At 45.4% G+C, this 18,445-nt stretch overlaps 1 protein-coding gene across 1 annotated transcript in view; it reads right to left on the minus strand.

The window, feature by feature from the left end:
* Nucleotides 1–18,445, minus strand: part of LOC138301776 (malate synthase-like) — a 215,917-nt gene that overhangs the window by 43,650 nt on the left and 153,822 nt on the right. Inside the window, exons 9-10 of the mRNA XM_069242281.1 lie at nt 8,097–8,295; nt 5,754–5,832 (exon numbers count right to left, since the gene is read on the minus strand). Of these exons, the coding sequence (XP_069098382.1) occupies nt 5,754–5,832; nt 8,097–8,295 (278 nt within the window). The remainder of the gene's footprint in view (nt 1–5,753; nt 5,833–8,096; nt 8,296–18,445) is intronic.

The following is an 18,445-nucleotide window of genomic DNA, read 5'->3' on the forward strand; positions in this document are numbered from 1 at the left end:
TAATCCCAAAGTAAAATACAACTATTCACAAAAATAGTTTGTGACTCAGAACTGAATACTGAGGAGCACTGTACACTTAAGGCACAAATAAGACACAACTACTCACAGAAAAAGCTTTGGGAATAGGACCGTCATGGATATTAGGAACAGACTATCAATCTGAAAACTCAAACTCATAGCTGCAGTCTTTTCAATCACTCTAGATACATTGATGAGCTTTTCATGAGCTTGTATTGGCTGTAACACAAAGAGCCACTAGGCAACAGCAGAGACTATTTTGCATATATAACTGTTTTATTATTATTTCTGCACAAGGAACTAGTTCTGGTGGTGTTCACTTCACTTTCCCAGGAATCAAAGGCACTTATTCTTGTCTTCACCAGATTACAAGGATTTCTGTTCCTAACCCCAAATGTATGCATGTTGTGGCAAATCCCAGTAGATGTTCTTCCTCTCATGCATCTCCTTAACTGAATGCTTATTGTGCTCTAGACAGGCAGGCAGAGTTGGCAGTGGAGGGGGCTGGTGCCTTGTGCTGAATGTAAAATGTCAGGTCTTTCTAGCTAAGGGCAGGAAGCAGTGAATCTTGCCATCTCCCCATACTACATCAAACTAAGCTATGTGCTTCTGTACAGTTTCAGATCCAAATATTAGATTCCCAGACAGATTGCAACTCTCCTTGAGTGACTGGTTTAGAGGAAACAAACAAGACAGCTAAGCCACAGGGATTTGCTGAGTATGGCCGTTGGAGTGTGAGGCCAGGTGCTATGCTGACCCCATCAGGGACTTACCCAAGAACGTGGCTAGCAGGGGAAGCTTCCAAACCTTGCAAAAGGGACCTGGAAATAGTGTCCAGTTCCATAGCGGGCAAGAAATGCATGTCTTTGGGCAAAGGTTCCCAGAGACCAATAGTTTATACTGATGTAGTAACTCCAATGTGGTACTGTTTTGTGGTGTTGACATCTCCAATCTCCTTCTAGGTGAAAATTCTCTGTATGGAAGGAAGTTGGATTGTAAACTTGGTAGATCTACTGGAGGTCTGAGGGGGAGCTAAGCAAGTCCCCAGGGAAGGCACTGTGGGCTAACATGCTGCAGTGCTTCTCCTTTGGGGGAGTTGCTCTACATGTCTCTGGCTATGTTTGTCTTGATTTTTGGACCAGAAGTAGGTTATTAAACATGATTATTGCATATATGAATTGGCCTAAATAGGGAGGAGAAGCTCAAGGCTCTTACAACCAGCCTGATGAAATGCTCCTAAAAGGGCCCTCCAGATTTTGGATCAATGGTTTTTAAGAAAAATAAATATGAGTTGAAAGCATAACAAGCTATGCCAATTCAATTCTAATGATAGCTAATTATTATAACCATATTAGTGAACAATCACGGTCCAAATAAAAATAAATTATGAATGAAACATTTTTGAACAGGAAAACAAGTCCTTAAATTACAGAATTTAAAATTATGGTTAGTGGTTATTTCCCCTCGCTTCTGGCTGGATGGAGAGACAAGATGCATCACAATGTGTGGTATTGATGCCAGGCATAAATAGTAAGCAGGAGCAAACCAAGCAGTTTAGAAAAGGTAAGAGCCCATGTCCAGAGTGACCAATCCCACTCAACCACCACCACGCCAACACCACCTCTGGACCCAACCATGGAAATACTAAACATTCCAACCAGGTAACAAGTAATGAGATAATACAACATCAAAGTTCAATGATGAAATAATGTGCATATATCGTCATTCAGAGCAAGATATAATTGATGCTCTATCTTTGAATGTCCTCCTCAAAGCAGTAGCCATCTATTGATTATAGCAAAACCACATTGGAGGAAACCAAATCATAAAAACAATTTTAAGGAAAATCTCAAAAATCTGAAATTGAGAAAAACAACTTAAAGGAAAGATAATTTTAAGTAAAAATCCAAAATTACATTATAATTGAGTGGAGTTTCGGGGTAGTGAGTGGGTTTTCGGTTCAGGGATGGATGGAGTAGAGGGTGGTGTTGGGGGGTTAGGGATTAGAAATGGGTAGAGTTTAGGGGTGGTGAGGGGTTTTAATGTATGAGTGGAAGTTTTGAGTGTTTGGAGTGCTGAGAGGTTTTTAGGGTTCACAGATGGGCAGAGATTAGGGCTGTGAGGAGTTTTTATGGTTGACTGATGGGCAAAGTTTAGGGTGTGAGGGTTTTTTAGCATTCAGGAATGGGTGTAGTTTAGCGTGGTGAGGAGTTTTAAGGGTTCAGAGATGGGTGGAGTTTAGATGTAAATAGGGGTTTTAGGGCTCAGGGATGGGTGGAGTTTAGGGATGAAGAAGGGTTTTTCGTAGCTGGGATGGATGTGGTTAGGGATAATTAGGGTTTTTTAGGGTTCAGGGATGGGTGGAGTTTAAGGGTGGTGAGGGTTTTTTAAGGTTCAGTGAAAGGTACAGTTTAGGTAAAGGAAGAGTTTTTAGGGTTCAGGAATGGGTGGAGTTTAGGGATAGTAAGGAATCTGTAGGATTCAGGAATAGGTGGAGTTTAAGGGTCATGGATAGGTGGAGTGTGGGTGTGGTGAAGTTAAAAAGTAGAAAGGGCTTTTAGGGTCAAGGAAGGTGGGATTTGGGTGTAGTTTTGGCATGGTGACGGATCTTTAGGAGGCTGGGATGCAGGTGTCATGTGTTGTGATGAGCACAGGGATCGGTGGTGTTTAGGGTTGTTGAGGGGTCAGCGAAAAAAAACATAATTGTTTGACAATCTAAAATATATAAATCTGAAGTAATATCCCCTGAACTAAGCACTGCAATAAACACCTCTGGCAAAAATGTAAGACCAGCGACTATTGCATTTACACCTTACAAAATAAGAATGTAAAAGCCAGTTTAGAAATGGTTTCTATTAAATAGTAAATGCCATTCATCCTGTAAATTTCCATTAAACTGTTTAAGTGAAATGAGTTCTCAGTAATGGCATTCCATGAAAATGTTTTTCTACAAAATCACATACAATCACAGAGTGGATGTAGGACATCTTTTTAAAGCTCAACAGTAAGCATGCTGAAATCCTGATCTTTGGAGATCACTTTCTGTAAACCCCAACTTTCTGTTAGAACATATTGACAATCTGCTTAGACCTGTACTGTTTGTCTACAGCTTGTGTATTGCAGACTTTGGTCCTAATTCTGAGTGTGGCGGTCCTCTGATCGCCAAACTTGCGGTGGCTGTTGGACTGCCGCGGTTGTGGCAGTCCGACCACCACATTACGAGGTTGGTGGGCAGCCCGCCAACCTATTGCTGTCTCTGTCGGGATGAGAGTTTCCGATGGGCTGACGGCAGTGCAGGTTGGAATAAGCCAGGGTGGCGCTGAACTCACCACTGCCCTGCTGATTACAACTTGGTTCTCCACCTGCCTTTTCATGGTGGTTTCAAAAACATAAAAAGGCTGGAGCGGAGAACAGGAGCAGGAGGCCCATCATGGGCTGTGCAGGGGTGCCCCTGCCCAGCACCCTTGTAATGTGCGCCGTCTGCTGTGCAGACAGTGCGTATTACGAGGGTGCTGGTGCCACCTGGGGGTGGCAGCATTGCGCCGGCTCGATTACGAGCCAGTGACAATACTGCCACCACATCCCCGCTGGGCTGACAGGTGGAAAAATTGTGATAGCCTTAGGCCCTCATTATAACATTGTCGGCAAATGCCACCTACCGCCACGGCGACGGCTGCCAACATACCGTTGCCGTGGCTACCGACCGTCCACCAAATTATGATCGTAGCCGAAATTCCACCACAAGGCTGGTGGAATTTCGGCTACGGTCATGGTGGCGGACGGCGGTAAAGTGGCGCTGCTGCCAGCAGCAGTGCCATGCCAGCAGAACGCCGCCAACCGTATCTTGTGCCTGGATGTATGTTAGTGAGTGTTGCTGTGAGTGTGTATGAATGTATGCATGCGGCAGTGAATGTGGGAATGTGTGTGTGTATGGGTGTGTATGTATGTGTGTATATGTCGGGGGTCAGGAGTGGGATGGTGGGAGAGGGGTGCAGAGGAGACCCCTATCAGTGCCAGGGAAGTAATTCCCTGGCACTGATAGTGCCTGCTACCATGGTTTTCGTGGCAGTACAGAAACCACGGAAACCATGGTGGTGGGAGGGGTCAAAATGCTATGGGCGGCCTAGTGACGGCTGCCAGGCTGGAGTCTGTAGTCTCGAGCCCGGCGGTCGTTACTGCCATGGCAGTCGGTGTGTTAACTTGGCATTTTGGCTTTGGCCTAACCACCAATGTCATAATAGGGTGGTATGTACCGCCAGCCAGTTGGAGGTACTACCGCCACTATTACACCCACCGCCGGGATCGTAATGACCCCCTTAATGTCATAATGGGGCCGGTGGGGAGGTAGCCCTCCCGTCGGAAGTTTGGTGGACGGGTGTTCCCGTCCCCCAAATTCACAATTGGGCCTTTTGTGATTGACTGCACACCAGAAATAACATGTGACATTTAATTAATACATTTCTGGCAGATCTTGCCATTTTTCCCTGAGGGAAAGCACTGTTTACATGAAGGGCTTATAACCCTCTCAAGGCTAGCCTACTGCAATGATCTGTACCTGGAGACTACCTCGAATTTTACAGCTTTAGCTTCCATTCATTCAGAGTGCAGCAGTTAGACTCACCACTAAATGTCAGTTGCTTGAACGTATTTGGTAACTCAACTCTGTTGGCTTTTAGTGGAACATCCCATCATGTTTATGTCTCTCTGAATAGTACACAGGGGTACTTGAACCAAATTGTTGGTCCTGACACAGTGCACAAGTTATGGAGAAACCTCAGGTTGTTCTGAGTCCAAGCAATTAAACTCTGTGGGGCAGATTTACAAGCCCCTAGCGCCTCTTAGTGCCACCTTAGCCTATTCTTTTTTTTTTTTTATGCTAGACGGCGCTAAGTATGCCATTCCCCTGTGCGATATTTACAAAGTGGTGCAGTGCATGCATTGCACAACTTTGCAACCCGTGCGCCACATTATGCCCGTGCCAGGCATAATGTAGTATGTAAAGGGGTATTCCTCCCGCAGGAGGCCCATATAAATGGTGCAGTAAAATTTACAAGATTTCAGTGCGCCCTTTTTTTCTGTCATTTTTAATGCCTGCGCAAGGCAGCCATTAAAGTGATGCTCCTGTATTGGCATATTGGGATCCTTGTGGTTTGCTGCACTAGAGCCAACATTTTTGGCACTTATGCAGCAAAGAGCCACAATAGCATAAAAAATGTAGATGCTGTTGTGGCAACGACTGCCATGGTGCACCATATTGTTGTTTGGGGCACAGGGGGACGCAAGAAAAGTGTCACAATCTAGTGGATTTATGAGTCTTTTAAGAACCAGTCTGGATTCAGTCCTTTTATCTGTGCATATCCAGGCACACAAAGTACCATTAAGAGTTTATTTAGTTCATCTTCCCACCAGGACCAATATATATTTAGTCACAAATGCAAAATAATTACAATCCCAGTACACTATCTTTACAGTAAGTTGTCACTCTTTTACTAGATAAAGGGAGAAGACAAACTTAGAGGCAGTTTTAGGTCATAGTTTCAACGTTCTCGCTTTGTTTTGTTACAAAGGCCTCAACTGTCCGAAAAGTCTACTTACCTGTCCCAATACCTTGCAATTCCTTGGTGATACATTTCTTTGTATTACTCAAACTTATTTTGTTGGCATGTGTTAGTGTCAGTGTGTTGTGGTGCAATTTATGTTATGTAAAAGCATCTGTTGCTTAAAACAAATGTTACCTTTTGCATTGACTCTACCAAGTCAATATCGTACACCATGAACCCATCGACACCAGCACGGATTTCAAACAACTTCAACCTGAAAGGCACAAACACTTAGAGATCAGCAAGGTATAAAACAACACGTGGGTGTATGTAATATAAATACACCACAGGAATAGGCATAATGCTGCAAATTACTTTTCAAAAAGTAGGTGATTTATTGGCCAGACCGCTGAGATGATGCATGTCTCCAAGTACCTTAGCAACTAGAAGTCTCCTCCATTTATCATCATTCTGAGAACAAACTGAGGCACTAACTCTGCTGACAGTTTGTATAAATAGGGTGGACAAATATTCAAAGACTGTGTGACAAAGAGCACTTAGAAAGAAACATTCTCCAAGAGTGCTAGGGGACTGGAAAAGGAATGGATTTCACACTTGATTGTAACAACATTTAATGAAGCGCACCGCCATTTAAATGGATGCTTTCACTTGAAAGCACTATAACAGTATTATTTCCTGTCCTTAAGACTGGATATAAGTAAGGGTGTGTGTAGCTCATATATATTTCTGCAGCATAATTACGGGTAATTAAGTAAGGAGCATAATCCATCATATAATGCTATTTTCTTCGTGCAAAAAGCACCCTCACGTCTAGAATGAATCAGAGAGATTTCGTGCTAAGAAAATAGTGCTAAATGCAACAGAACATGAACAGCAGCAGCAAGCAGGCATTTGTGCTTTCTTGGTTTGTTTTTCCTGGGCTCCTGCAGTAGGAGTTTTGCCCCAAATTACTCTTAAATATGCAAGCAGGTATAATAGTGTAATTTCGGTAATATTGCATCACTAGTTATGCAGGATTATCAAAATTACTCTGATTACTCCAGTGTAATTAAAAATTCACCCAGGAAGGGGGTTGGAGCTTGCCAAGCTCGAAGATGGCCGTGTAAGCAGAGCGCTCCTCTGGCCAAGATTTGATCCAACATAATCCTGGCGCCTAAATCGCACTACATATGGGCGTGACTGATCATACCAACTGGTTTTTGCCTTTCGCTGCACTATCTGCCCCGCAAACTGAACAACTGCACTGCGTGAAAGCGAGAGGGCACTAGCGGCGGATTGTGGCCTACCTCGCCGGTGGGTATCGCTTGACTGACAAACAGCACTGCAGAGCCTGACGGCAGTTTGAAGCCAGACAGCACCAGTGCTTGATGGCATTCCCTGGTAATCAGGGACACTTCATGTGAGCAGGGGTTGGAGATGATCAGGAAGCAGAGGAGGTGATGACAGGCCAGCTGCCAGTTGAGGGACAGGTGTGGTTGTCACAGGGCCTTTCTTTGGCAGCATGTGCTTGAGGTGGTCCCCGCAACCTGTTTGCCTGCCTGGAGCGACTCTGAGCCGCGTTGTGGCGGTGAGCCATGGGGGAGAGCAGCCTGTCTCCCAATACGGGGGAGGCCTCTGGAGGGGCGGAGCGGCCCTGTCCGTGAGAGGGCTTCAGTGGAGCTGACGCAGGGAGGCCTGGAGATTCAGGAGGGCTCCTTGCACTGTTGAGTGGTAAATTCAACCCTCTCTCCCCCCGGACCCTATTCAACCTTGATGAGGTGTGACTGTTGAATTTTCCTTTAATACCATGTGATAACTAGCCAGACATTCCTGTTGCTGGTGTCCAGGTGGCTGTGTTCACCTGCTAAAAGTTGCATGGACACTTTGCTTGGCTCCCTCGCATTCCAGCCTGTGGCCCAAGATGTAAGTGAGAACGGATATCTGAGTGGCGGGAGCGACTAGAGGCACCAGTCAATTGTGAGAGACTTTGGTGAGCCTGTTCTTAGCTCCTAGAGTTTGCGGCTGGTGAGGCCACTAGGCCTGCTTAATGTGAGGGTTGCAGTGCCCTTCATAGAGCACAAAGGTAAACCAAAACATTGATTAAGCATATGATGTTGAGTAGTTGGACTAGGGCATTCTCATTTAGATTCCTCAGCACAACATGGAGGTAATAATACCCTATAGTGATAGTTATGTTACTATGGAGTGTTACCTCCCAATTTGTAATTTTGTTACAAGAGTTTTCTCTGTTCCCTTTATAAAATGTATCGTCCCTGGCCGGCTACCGTTAAAATTCGTCAGTGTGAGTAGTCTGTGGTAGTAACCTCAGAAAACCGGAAGTGACCAGTTAATAAAGCAAGTGGACTACGTGAGAAAGGGCTCGTACGTGCGACTCCATCTTTACACTAACAGTCAATATTGGTTTATTATTTGAAAACTCTCTTTTAAAATGTGCGCCAACATTTTAGTTGCGTACGACACTCGTACGGGTAACTCGTAAGGATCGGTACACGGCTCCGAGATCTCACGTTTCATTACCTCTTGACAGTGCCAAGAACCCTTTCGTGCGCCTCGGAATCCTTTTTCTCCGGCAGCAGAAGCGCCGCCATGCCGCCAGTAGCCGGGGCTCCCCTCCGGTGGCACGTCTGCACCAGCAGATCCATGTAACTCTTAAGAAACCGCTTCTCCATGTTTACGTACTTGCTGCGGTCTGGCAACAAGAACTCACTCCGATGACCTGAAAACAGGAAAAAAGAACCTGACTCTCTGGACGTGATTATCTTCATGCTTGCAGCTGCAGGCCCTGGCCTGCCAGCAAATCTTTGCAAACTGATTACATTACACTAATTTAAAGCGTACAAGCGCAAAATAATTTTGTCATGATTTTGTTTGTATTTTTTCCTACTGCCCGTCCATGTTAAGTCAAATAGATGCGATTCCTGCAGTTATTTGCTATAGAACATTTTAACAAGCATCGGCAAAGCCAATAAGTCTCGCCTATACAAGGGCTATTGACTTTGGCAATGTGTTTTGCCATGTTGTACATCACTGTGGCTGCTGTTCAGCATGGCTAAAAGTGGGTGGTGTGTCAGACCGGAGTGGGGGAGTAGAGTATCGCAGAATGGATTTGTTGGAATACAATGTCGTAGAATGGAGTAGGTGAAGTGGTGTAGAGGGGAGTAGAGTTCAGTGGTTCAGCGGCAGAGAGTGTCATAGAGTGAAGTGGGGGTGGAAAAGGGTGGGTTGGAGTGGATTGAGGTAGTGGGGTGGATTGAATTGGATTGCAGTGGAGTGGGGTGGATTGTATTGGGTAGAGCAGGTTGGATTGAGTGGGGTGGATTGAAATGAAGTGCAGTGGATTGAATTGGGATGGATTTGAGTGGGGTGGATTAGATTGGAATGGGTGGGTGGTCTGGATTGGAGTGATAGGGCTGGGGTGGATTAGATTGGAGTGGGGTGGATTAGATTGGATTGGAGTGGGGATGATTGGATTGGAATGGGGTGGATTGGATTCACTGGATTGTAGTGGGGTGGATTGGAGTGGGGTGGACTGGATTGGAGTGGAGTAGATTGGATTGAATTGGAGAGAACTGGAGTGGGATGGATGGAATTGGAGTGGGTGGGTTGGATGGATTGGACTGGACTGTAGTGGACTGAAATGGGATGGGGTGGATCGGATTGGAGTGAGGTGGATTGGAATGAAGTGGGGTCGGTTGCAGTGAATGGGGTGGATTGGATTGAGTGGGGTGGATTAAGGTGGGGTGGCGTGGGTTGGACTGGCGTGGATTGGATCGGGTGGAATGGATGGGATGGGATGGAAGGGTTTCGACTGGGAATGGTGGGGTGAGGTGAATTGGAGTGGAGTGGGATGGAGGGAATTGGAGTTGAGTGGAGTGGGCTGGATTGGATTGGAGTGCAGTAGATCAGATTTAAGTGGGGTGGAGTAACTGGAGAGGGTTGGACTGGACTGGAGTGGGGTAGATTAAGATGGTTTTGAGTGCAGTGGGTTGGACTGGAGTAGGGTGGATTCATGTGGACTGAAGTGGGGTGGAATGAAGCAGATTTTATTGAAGTGGGATGGATTGGGGTGGTGTGGGTGGATTGAGTGAGGTGGATTGGTAGCAGGGTTGTATTGGAATGGGTGGATTGGTTAGATTGGAGTGGATTGGTGTGGAGTGGTGTGGGTTGTATTGGAGTAGGGTGGGCTGGAGTGGAGTGGGCTGAGATAAGTTGGAGTGGGGTGGGTTGGACTAGAGTCGATTGGGTTGGAGTGGGCTGGACCAGACTGGAGTGGGGTGGATTGAACTGGAGTGGATTGAGGTGGGATGGGGGTGGATTGGATTGGTTTGGGGGTGGAATGGTGTGGGGTGGACTGGATTGTAGTGGGGTGGGTTGTGGTGGATTGCAGTGGGGTGAACTGGGATGGAGTGAGGTGGATTGGACTAAAGGGGGAATTGGAGTGGGGCAGATTGTTTTGCATTAGAGTGGGTTGTTTGGGATTGGAGAGGGGTAGGGTGGAGTGGGGCAGTTTGGAGTGGAGCAGATTGTTTCGGATTAAAGTGGGGCAGATTGGATTGGGGTAGGTTGAAATGGATTGGAGTGGGGTGCTTTGGAGTGGGATCAATTGTTTTGGATTGGAGTATGGCAGTCTAGAGTGGGGCACAGTGTTTTAGACTGGAGTGGAGCAGATTGCAGTGTGGCAGATTGCAATAGGGTGGATTGGATTGAAGTGGGGTATTGTTTTGGATTGGAGTGGGGCAGATTTGAGTGGGACAGATTGTTTTGGATTGGAGTTTGTTTTGGATTGGAGTGGGGCAGACTGGAGTGGCGTGGAGTCAAGTGGGGCTTACTGTTTTGGATTGGAGTGGGGCAAATTGTTTTGAAATGGAATGGGTCTGATTGTTTTGGATTACAGTGGAGCAAATTGAAGTGTGGCAGATTGTTTTGGATTGGAGTGCAGCACATTGCAGTGGGGCAGATTGTTTTGGATTGGAGTGGCGTGGATTAGAGTGGGACATATTGTTTTGGATTGGAGTGGGGCAGATTGGATTGTGGCGGATTGCAGTGGGGCAGATTGTTGTGAATTGGAATGGGGCAGACTGGAGTGGGCAGATTCTTTTTGGATTGGAGTGCAGCGGATTGCAATGGGGAAGATTGTTTCGGATTCGGCAGATTGGAGTGGGGCAGATTGTTTTGGATTGGAGTGAGGCAGATTTGAGTGGGAAAGATGGGAGTGGGGCATATCGTTATGATCTGGAGTGAATCATATTGTTTTGGGTTGGAGTGGGGAGGATTATTTTGGAATTGAGTGGAGCAGATTGTTCTGACGTGGTGTAGATTGATTTGGATTGGAGTGGGGCAAACTGAAGTAGGGCAGATTAGATTGGGGTGGTTTAGGAGTACTGGAGTGGGGTGGCTTGGAGTGGATTAGTTTGGGGTGTGGTGGATTGGTGTGGGACGAGGTGGGGTGGATTGTAGTGGGGCAGATTGGAAAGGGGTGGATTGGGGTACACTGCACGATTATATGTTAAAGCATCATTTCAGAAATTACACATAATAAAGAAACTATGTCGCTTTGCAATATTTAGAACAAGATAATTGTTTTCCTTTGAGAACAGCGTCCACAAGCAAAAGCAAAAGAAAACATGAGTACCAAGTGAGAAAAGACGAATTGGCAATATAAAAGAAAGTTATCTATAAAAAAATAGAACTTTGCAAATTTGTTTGTCCTGCTGAGCACGTTTTTGACAGCCATATGCCTTCTGTTTGCAGGACACCAGAAGTTAAAAAGTACAAAAAAGGACTTCAGTTACGTCAGGATCAGCGGACGGCACTGATTAGGTTGAACCAATCAGTGCTTAGACTCTGCTCCATGCAGAGGAACAGGAATGATGCCAGGCCTGCAGTGACAAATTATGAGGTTGTAAAGCATAGTGCCACGCAGGCCAACAAATGGTAAGCAACAGGCAGGCTCCAAGCTCTTTACTGTACACAGCAGAGTCTCACAAGCGAGACTCATGCACTAGCGCATACACTCGCGGGCTCAACTCTAAAAAAAAGAAAACAACACTACAGAAATTCAGTAAAATTTTGGATTGACAGTGAAAAAGAATGACAAACATTGCCTTTGTTAATAATATCATTTCTTTCAGACAGGTCTGTGGCTTAGCTTTGGGCTGCAAAACCAGTGAGTTAAGAGTAAATTCTCACTTACATCGTTGGAGGGGGGCTGACTCTAGCTACCTTTATCGGAGTAGAAAGCAGTAGGGGTCATGAAAAGTGCCTTTTTATGAGTTTTGTAGGATCTCCACTGTTTAGATGAATGGGTGTGGGGTTGAGTGTCCTTCACCTTGGGTATCAGAAGTATTGTGGGGCTATGGAGGGACAACGTGGGGAAACACTGGGAGCAATGGAGGTAAGATACAATAATGTGAACAATACCCAGCACACTATGGGCTAGATCTTTTAACTCTCTGGTTGTAAAAGGCAATTGCAATTTGTAACTCTTCTTTTTTCGCCCCAAAGTCTATCTTGCAAATTGACCCATGTACCAGTAGGTCGGTTCACAAAATAAGGAATTGGAGTGGGTTGTAGTCTGACCTACTAATTAATATTCATTAGGTAGGTTGCAAATTGCAACTTACTCCGATTCATCACAAAAAAAGGAATGGTATCCTGCAAGGGTCAGCAGACCACCATGCCTGGAATTGCTTTTAAATAAAACTTTAAAAAAATTGATTTATATACCACATATATTTGTTGTCCACTTCAAAAGATTGCCCACTCTGAGGGGAGTTCTCTGGAGAATTGTGGGTGGATCACCTAATGTCCTTTGCAAATCAGAGCCAACTGCCCTATACCCATTCCAAGAGTTCACTAAGGTGCAGCCTGCTCTGTATCAGTGCCTCCGTGCCCCTCCCAGTCTATGATCCCAGGTAAATTTCCTATATACCCAAGGAGCTATTATAGCAGGAAATGGTCTCGCTGACCAAAGGGGACCCTATCCATAGGTGGGTGTAGGAATTTCCTCGAAAGATATATAAATAGCTGCACAATCTCTGTTTTATATAGTGAAGTGAGAGAAGCAAATAAATGAGTTGTATGCCCCATCAGAAAGCCATATTGTTTCGGTCATGTGTTTATGGCATGTGATAACAAAGGTCTTGTCAAAACAAAATAAGGATCTCTGGCACTTTATATAGTGAAAGGTAATGCCTGCATATATGTGTGGGTGTAAGAATAGTCTTATAAGTTATGGCTATCAGTGAGACGTACAATACAATTGCACCTAGCTAAATTCAGGACAAGTGGAGTTCCTGCTTTATCAGTTTTGGAATGATTCATGCTGTAGTCATGGGGAAATAGGATAGAGACTGTAAGTTTATGGGGACTTTTTTTCCTAAAGAAACACGTATGTATGTAATCTATGGGAACTTGCTTGACACAAGGTTGCTGTTTGAAAAAGGTCAATTTTTAATGTTCTCAAATATCATATTTGTATTTATCTTGGACAAACTAAGTCATTGATCTTTAGAAAGAGGGAGATATAGGACAAAGTAATCTGATTAACTAGATTATCTAAACACTGGGTTACTGTAGACATAAACTGAATAGTGTAAGTCTCCCTAGAACAACTGTATGTTTATGATACAAAAGAATGAATGACACAAGACCTGGCATTATGTTGAAATAATCAAAACTGTTAATCAAGACAACTCACACCGCCATTACATTTCCTTACCAAAAAGCATATACCACATACACATTTTTTCCTGATTGCTGATTCAGTTTGGCCTATGATAAAGTCCCTATATTGTCTAGGTCACTCAATTAATGTTTTTGATTCCCTGATGCAACCAGTAAGTCTTTCATAAAGCAAGGTCAGATTGTGGTTTATAAATCCACTTAGGAAGAAACTTACCAGTTTAGAAAATGAAAGCCTAAAAGCACCAGTAATCTATTTCTTGGATTAACTGTACAGTTTTGGAGAAAAACATTCGGACAACATCAGAATAGGGATCAAAACCAAGCCTCTGAACGAGTCACTAAAAAGAAGTCATGTTCAACTAGGAATGATTGATAACCTCCTACCAGAACTGGCAAGAGCAAAACTGCTTACAGTACGAGATATAAAAAAACGGTTTTGACCTGTTGAGTTAGAAGATGACAATATTTGACACTCCACTGGGCGGCATGCTGTTTTAATGTATAAGGTTATAGGTGTTTCATCGTAAATTAAATTAAAAATAGGGAAACTTGCGAGGTATGAAAATCATTGCTGATGAATTTGTGTACAAAGAAACACAGCCAGGAAGTAAGTAATTAGGCCAATAGAGAATTAAGTTAATCTAAGAAAAAATCTGAAAGAAATGTCTTCTGATGGAAAAGAAGAGTATCACAAAAGAACCTGGTAAAGTGAATCTCATTACGGACAGTTTGAAGGCTATAAAATGTTAAGAAAGTCCTTTGGTTTCTAAGCATTGGCATCTATCTCACCAGGCGTTGTATCCCTAAGAAGCAGGAAAACATTCCACCAACTGAAATAGAAAGATCCTGTATGCAAGTGGCCTGCTGCACATGAAGATGCACATTAGCAGATTAAGGACAGGATGTGAAACACCCCACATTAAATTATTACACCCAGCAGAGCAATTTGAGTTTGGATGTGGTGCTTCAGACAAAGGGCTTGGAGTGATTCACTTACAAGAGAAACAACCCATAGCCTTTGGAGTTCGGGAATGTATAGAAATGACAGATTCAGAAAAACTATGTTAGGAGAAGGGCGTTTTGTGGTCCTGCTCTGAATGAGACCAGTTTAATGGCTGCAGACAGGGACACAATCTGGTCCTAAACTCTTTGAAAGAATCACGAAAAAGCTGTTGGGCTATTTCCCCAGGCGTCTTCAGCACATGAAGCCAAGACTACAGAAATATGAAAATACCATTCATTAGATCCTATCAGCCTGAAGCCACATCAGAAGGCTCAAATGATTAACAGGAACAATAGGCAACAGGGACCCTCAAAATCCATATGGAAAGTTGCCAGAAGTCAGGAAAAGGCCATACCTCATTGATAATACAAACTGCTTTGTGATGGAGCACTACATGTTCAGATCTCACTGCTGACCGAGTTCTGCTGAACTATGGCCCCAACATTTAAGGACAGTGTCTATCCTTGAAATTGACACTTGTCTTACCTAAATCCATGAAATGTGTGTAAAGAAGAAAGTGTGGAGCCATAAAGTGAAGTCTTGGCTTTATAGAAGCAGACTTCTCTGTAAAATATTCAAAAGGAGGTAAGTTCAGCCTGCAGAAGCAGCGTGAGGCCAAGAGGCAGGCAGCAAGTGAGTGAAGGGCTTGTTGTGTGACCTTCTTCTGGTCTGTATGTGTGCTTATATGATTTAAGGAGGTTTACTTTTTCATTCTGTGTACTTTGCACATGTACAGATACTACTTTGAAACACTATATATTGCAATGAGGCACAGCTTTTCATTTGTCCTGCTTATGCTTGATCTACCATTCACACCTAAACAGTTAAATGCCTGAAATGCTCACAACTATCTATGCATAATCCCAACTCCACCAAACGTATTGACGTTTTGATCCATTTTAATATGTTTCTCTATTTGCAACTTGTGCCGTGGATCTTTTTTTTCTTCTTTTTTTGTTGTTTTTACCAGCTTTTGGCCTTATGATCTTTGCGGTCTGTTGCTATGATTCACTCGATTTGTTTTCTTTGTGGTACACTTTTTTATTGACTCTCATTCACAAGTTAAAACAAGTCTCAGGTTATTTTAGTTCTCCTTGTCATATCTCACAAATATCTTCTCACCATTTTGGATGTGACATTCTATAATTTTTCTTTGAGAGCAATACATATAACAGAGTACATAACTGTTATTTGGAAGGTCATACCAATTTTCAGCAAACCTCAGGCCTACTATGTTCAATCAAGGCATTAAGGCCCTCATTATAACATTGGCTGTAAGTGCCGCTCTCCGCCATGATGACTGCCGCCAACATACCGCGACCGCAGCGGTATACAGAATGCTGCGCTCAAAATACACACACATACAAAACTACACCACATTGGACAATGCAAACTACACACACACCTGACACACATACACACACCACACCACTATAAAACACACCCCCACACACTACCCACAACCCTTTACGACCCAAAGAATTTGGCAAGTGAGAGAGAGACAAGCCAGGAGCACCCACTGAATCTGAACCACAAAACACCATCAACCATACACCATCTACGCACCTCACAGCACACACTCCAACACATCACCCCACACAACCTCACACACACCACTCACACTACACCCATGGCACCACAAAGACTCCCCAGATTCTCTGAGGAGGAGCTAAGGGTTATGGTGGAGGAAATCATCCGGGTAGAGCCACAGCTATTCGGATCAGAGGTGCAGCAGACGTCCATTGCTAGGAAGATGGAGCTATGGCGGACAGTCGTGGACAAGGTCAACGCCGTGGGACAGCACCCCAGAACAAGGGATGACATCTGGAAGAGGTGGAACGACCTACGTGGAAGGTGCGTTCCGTGGTTGCAAGACACCAGATAGCTGTCCAGAGGACTGGCGGTGGACCCCCACCTCCTCCCCAACAACTAACAACATGGGAGGAGCAAGTATTGACGATCATGCATCCTGAGGGCCTGGCAGGAGTAGCAGGAGGACTGGACTCTGGTAAGTCAAATCTTTACAACTTAATCCCCCCTACCTTCATGCGATAACAAACACCTACCCCTACCCTCACTCCCATCACTCCACCACCTCACATATACCCCACCATCACAACCCCCCATCCCAATACCAAGCCCTGCATGCAACACCAATGCATGGACCCCCATCACAGACCTGCATGGACACCCATCACCACAGCATGCACACTAGTGACAATCACTTAGCCAACCAAATCACATCTCACAGAAGCCAAAGCTCTCTTGGTAATAACAACCATAGAGGGAAACATACCCATGCACAAGATGTCACAAGCAGAAACAATAACACTGCATTTACATCCCCACATGACCCCCACACAATGTCACTGGAGAGGAGGTGCCAGCCACATCCAGTTCCCCCCAGAAGAGGCTCACAGTGATGACAGCAGCTCCGCACGCCTGGATCAGGATGACCAACCTGGCCCATCAGGGACCTCTGGACAGTCGGTGACCCAGCCACATTCCCAAACCACCACAGAGCCTCCCCCCTCAGGAAATACCAGCACAGCACCCACCCACCCAGCTGGCCCATCCCTCTGTCCTCAGGACACGTCAATCTGCAGTGTGTCCACCACTACAGGGACCCCAGGCAACCCAACAAACACAGGACGATCAGGGAACTGGGGTCAGTGGCAGTGGGCACACGGTTCAGGGGACAGAGAAACAGGACAACAGGGAAGCTGGGAGGACTGCAATGCAACAGGGGGAACAGACTCTCCACGAGGCACTCACCAACATCCTGGGAACATACCACCATTCCCAGGAGACCAGAGGCCAGATACTGGTCAGGCTGCAGGAGACCCAGAGGCTGCAGGAGGGACAGTACCTGGGGGTCAGGGAGGACCTGAGGGACGTCCACATCACCCTGGTCACCATTGCAGGGGTGCTGACAGACATGGCCAACACCATGAAGGAGGCAGTGGCACACCAACGGGCCCCTGACACTAGCCACACCGAAGAACAGCCCTTCACCTCCGTCGACGCTTGTGATCAGAAGGCCCCGCCACTGGAACAACAAGCCACCAGCACCCCACCCCCTGCAGAAGGAGAACCACCACGCAAAAGGTCCCTGTGATCCAGGCAGAAGCCAGAGAACATTGCCAAGACCCCCGCCAGGAAATAAGACTCCCCTGATTATCACCCTTGTGTCCCACTCTCTCACACTGTCCACCTTGAACTGCCATTGCTCCACTTCCTATGCCCCCTTGGACAAGGCACCTGTTATACCAATAGACTGGACTCTATCCTGGACATTTCTCCACCATCAACCCAGCCCTTTGCAATCCCCCCTACACATATTATCACAGAAATAAACACCCTTGGAACAAATACAAGTATGGAGTCTGTCAATTTATTGAAATATGTATTACTTAAACAAGCTGTAAACTTTGCAATTCAAATGTACAGTTATATTTACATAGGTATGACCTGTAGTGGGCAGCAGTAAACACACCAGGAGCCTGAGTGAGGCACAGATATCTGAAAATAGAGATGCCAAAGGGTACAGTAAGTGGCCATAGAAATAGGGAAATCAGGCTGCCATGTACAATGTCCAACACAAAACTGAAATGGAAGGTGAAGTTACAGTGTCTTACCTTTGGGTCACTGGAACTACTGTTGGATTATTGTAGTTCTATTGTCCACATCCTCTTCCTCTGCCTCCTCTTCGTCACTGTCCACAGGCTCCACCGCTGCCACACAACCATCCCCAGGCTCATCCTGCTACAGAAAAGGCATCTGGCGTCTCAAGGCCAGGTTGTGCAACATGCAACTATGATTTGGCACACCTTCTTGGGTGAGTAGTACAGGGATCCACCTGTCAGATGGAGGCACCGGAATCAGGCCTTCAATAGGCCAAAGGTGCGCTCAATGATCCTCCTTGTTTGCCCATGTGCCTCATTGTAACGTTCCTCTGCCCTTGTCCTGGCATTCCTCACTGGGGTCAGTAGCCATGAGAGGTTGGGGTAACCAGAGTCACCTGTAAATATCAAGACATACCTGTTAGCCACACACTCACCCTTAGGGACAACCCCACACCCATATACCTACATCAAATTCGTGGGGACAATGGGCTCACCTATTAGCCATACCGGTGCCTCTGGAGTTGAGCCATCACATGGGATGCTGCTATTCC

Source organism: Pleurodeles waltl, chromosome 1_2 (genome assembly GCF_031143425.1).
Source record: "Pleurodeles waltl isolate 20211129_DDA chromosome 1_2, aPleWal1.hap1.20221129, whole genome shotgun sequence".
Lineage (NCBI taxonomy): Eukaryota > Metazoa > Chordata > Amphibia > Caudata > Salamandridae > Pleurodeles > Pleurodeles waltl.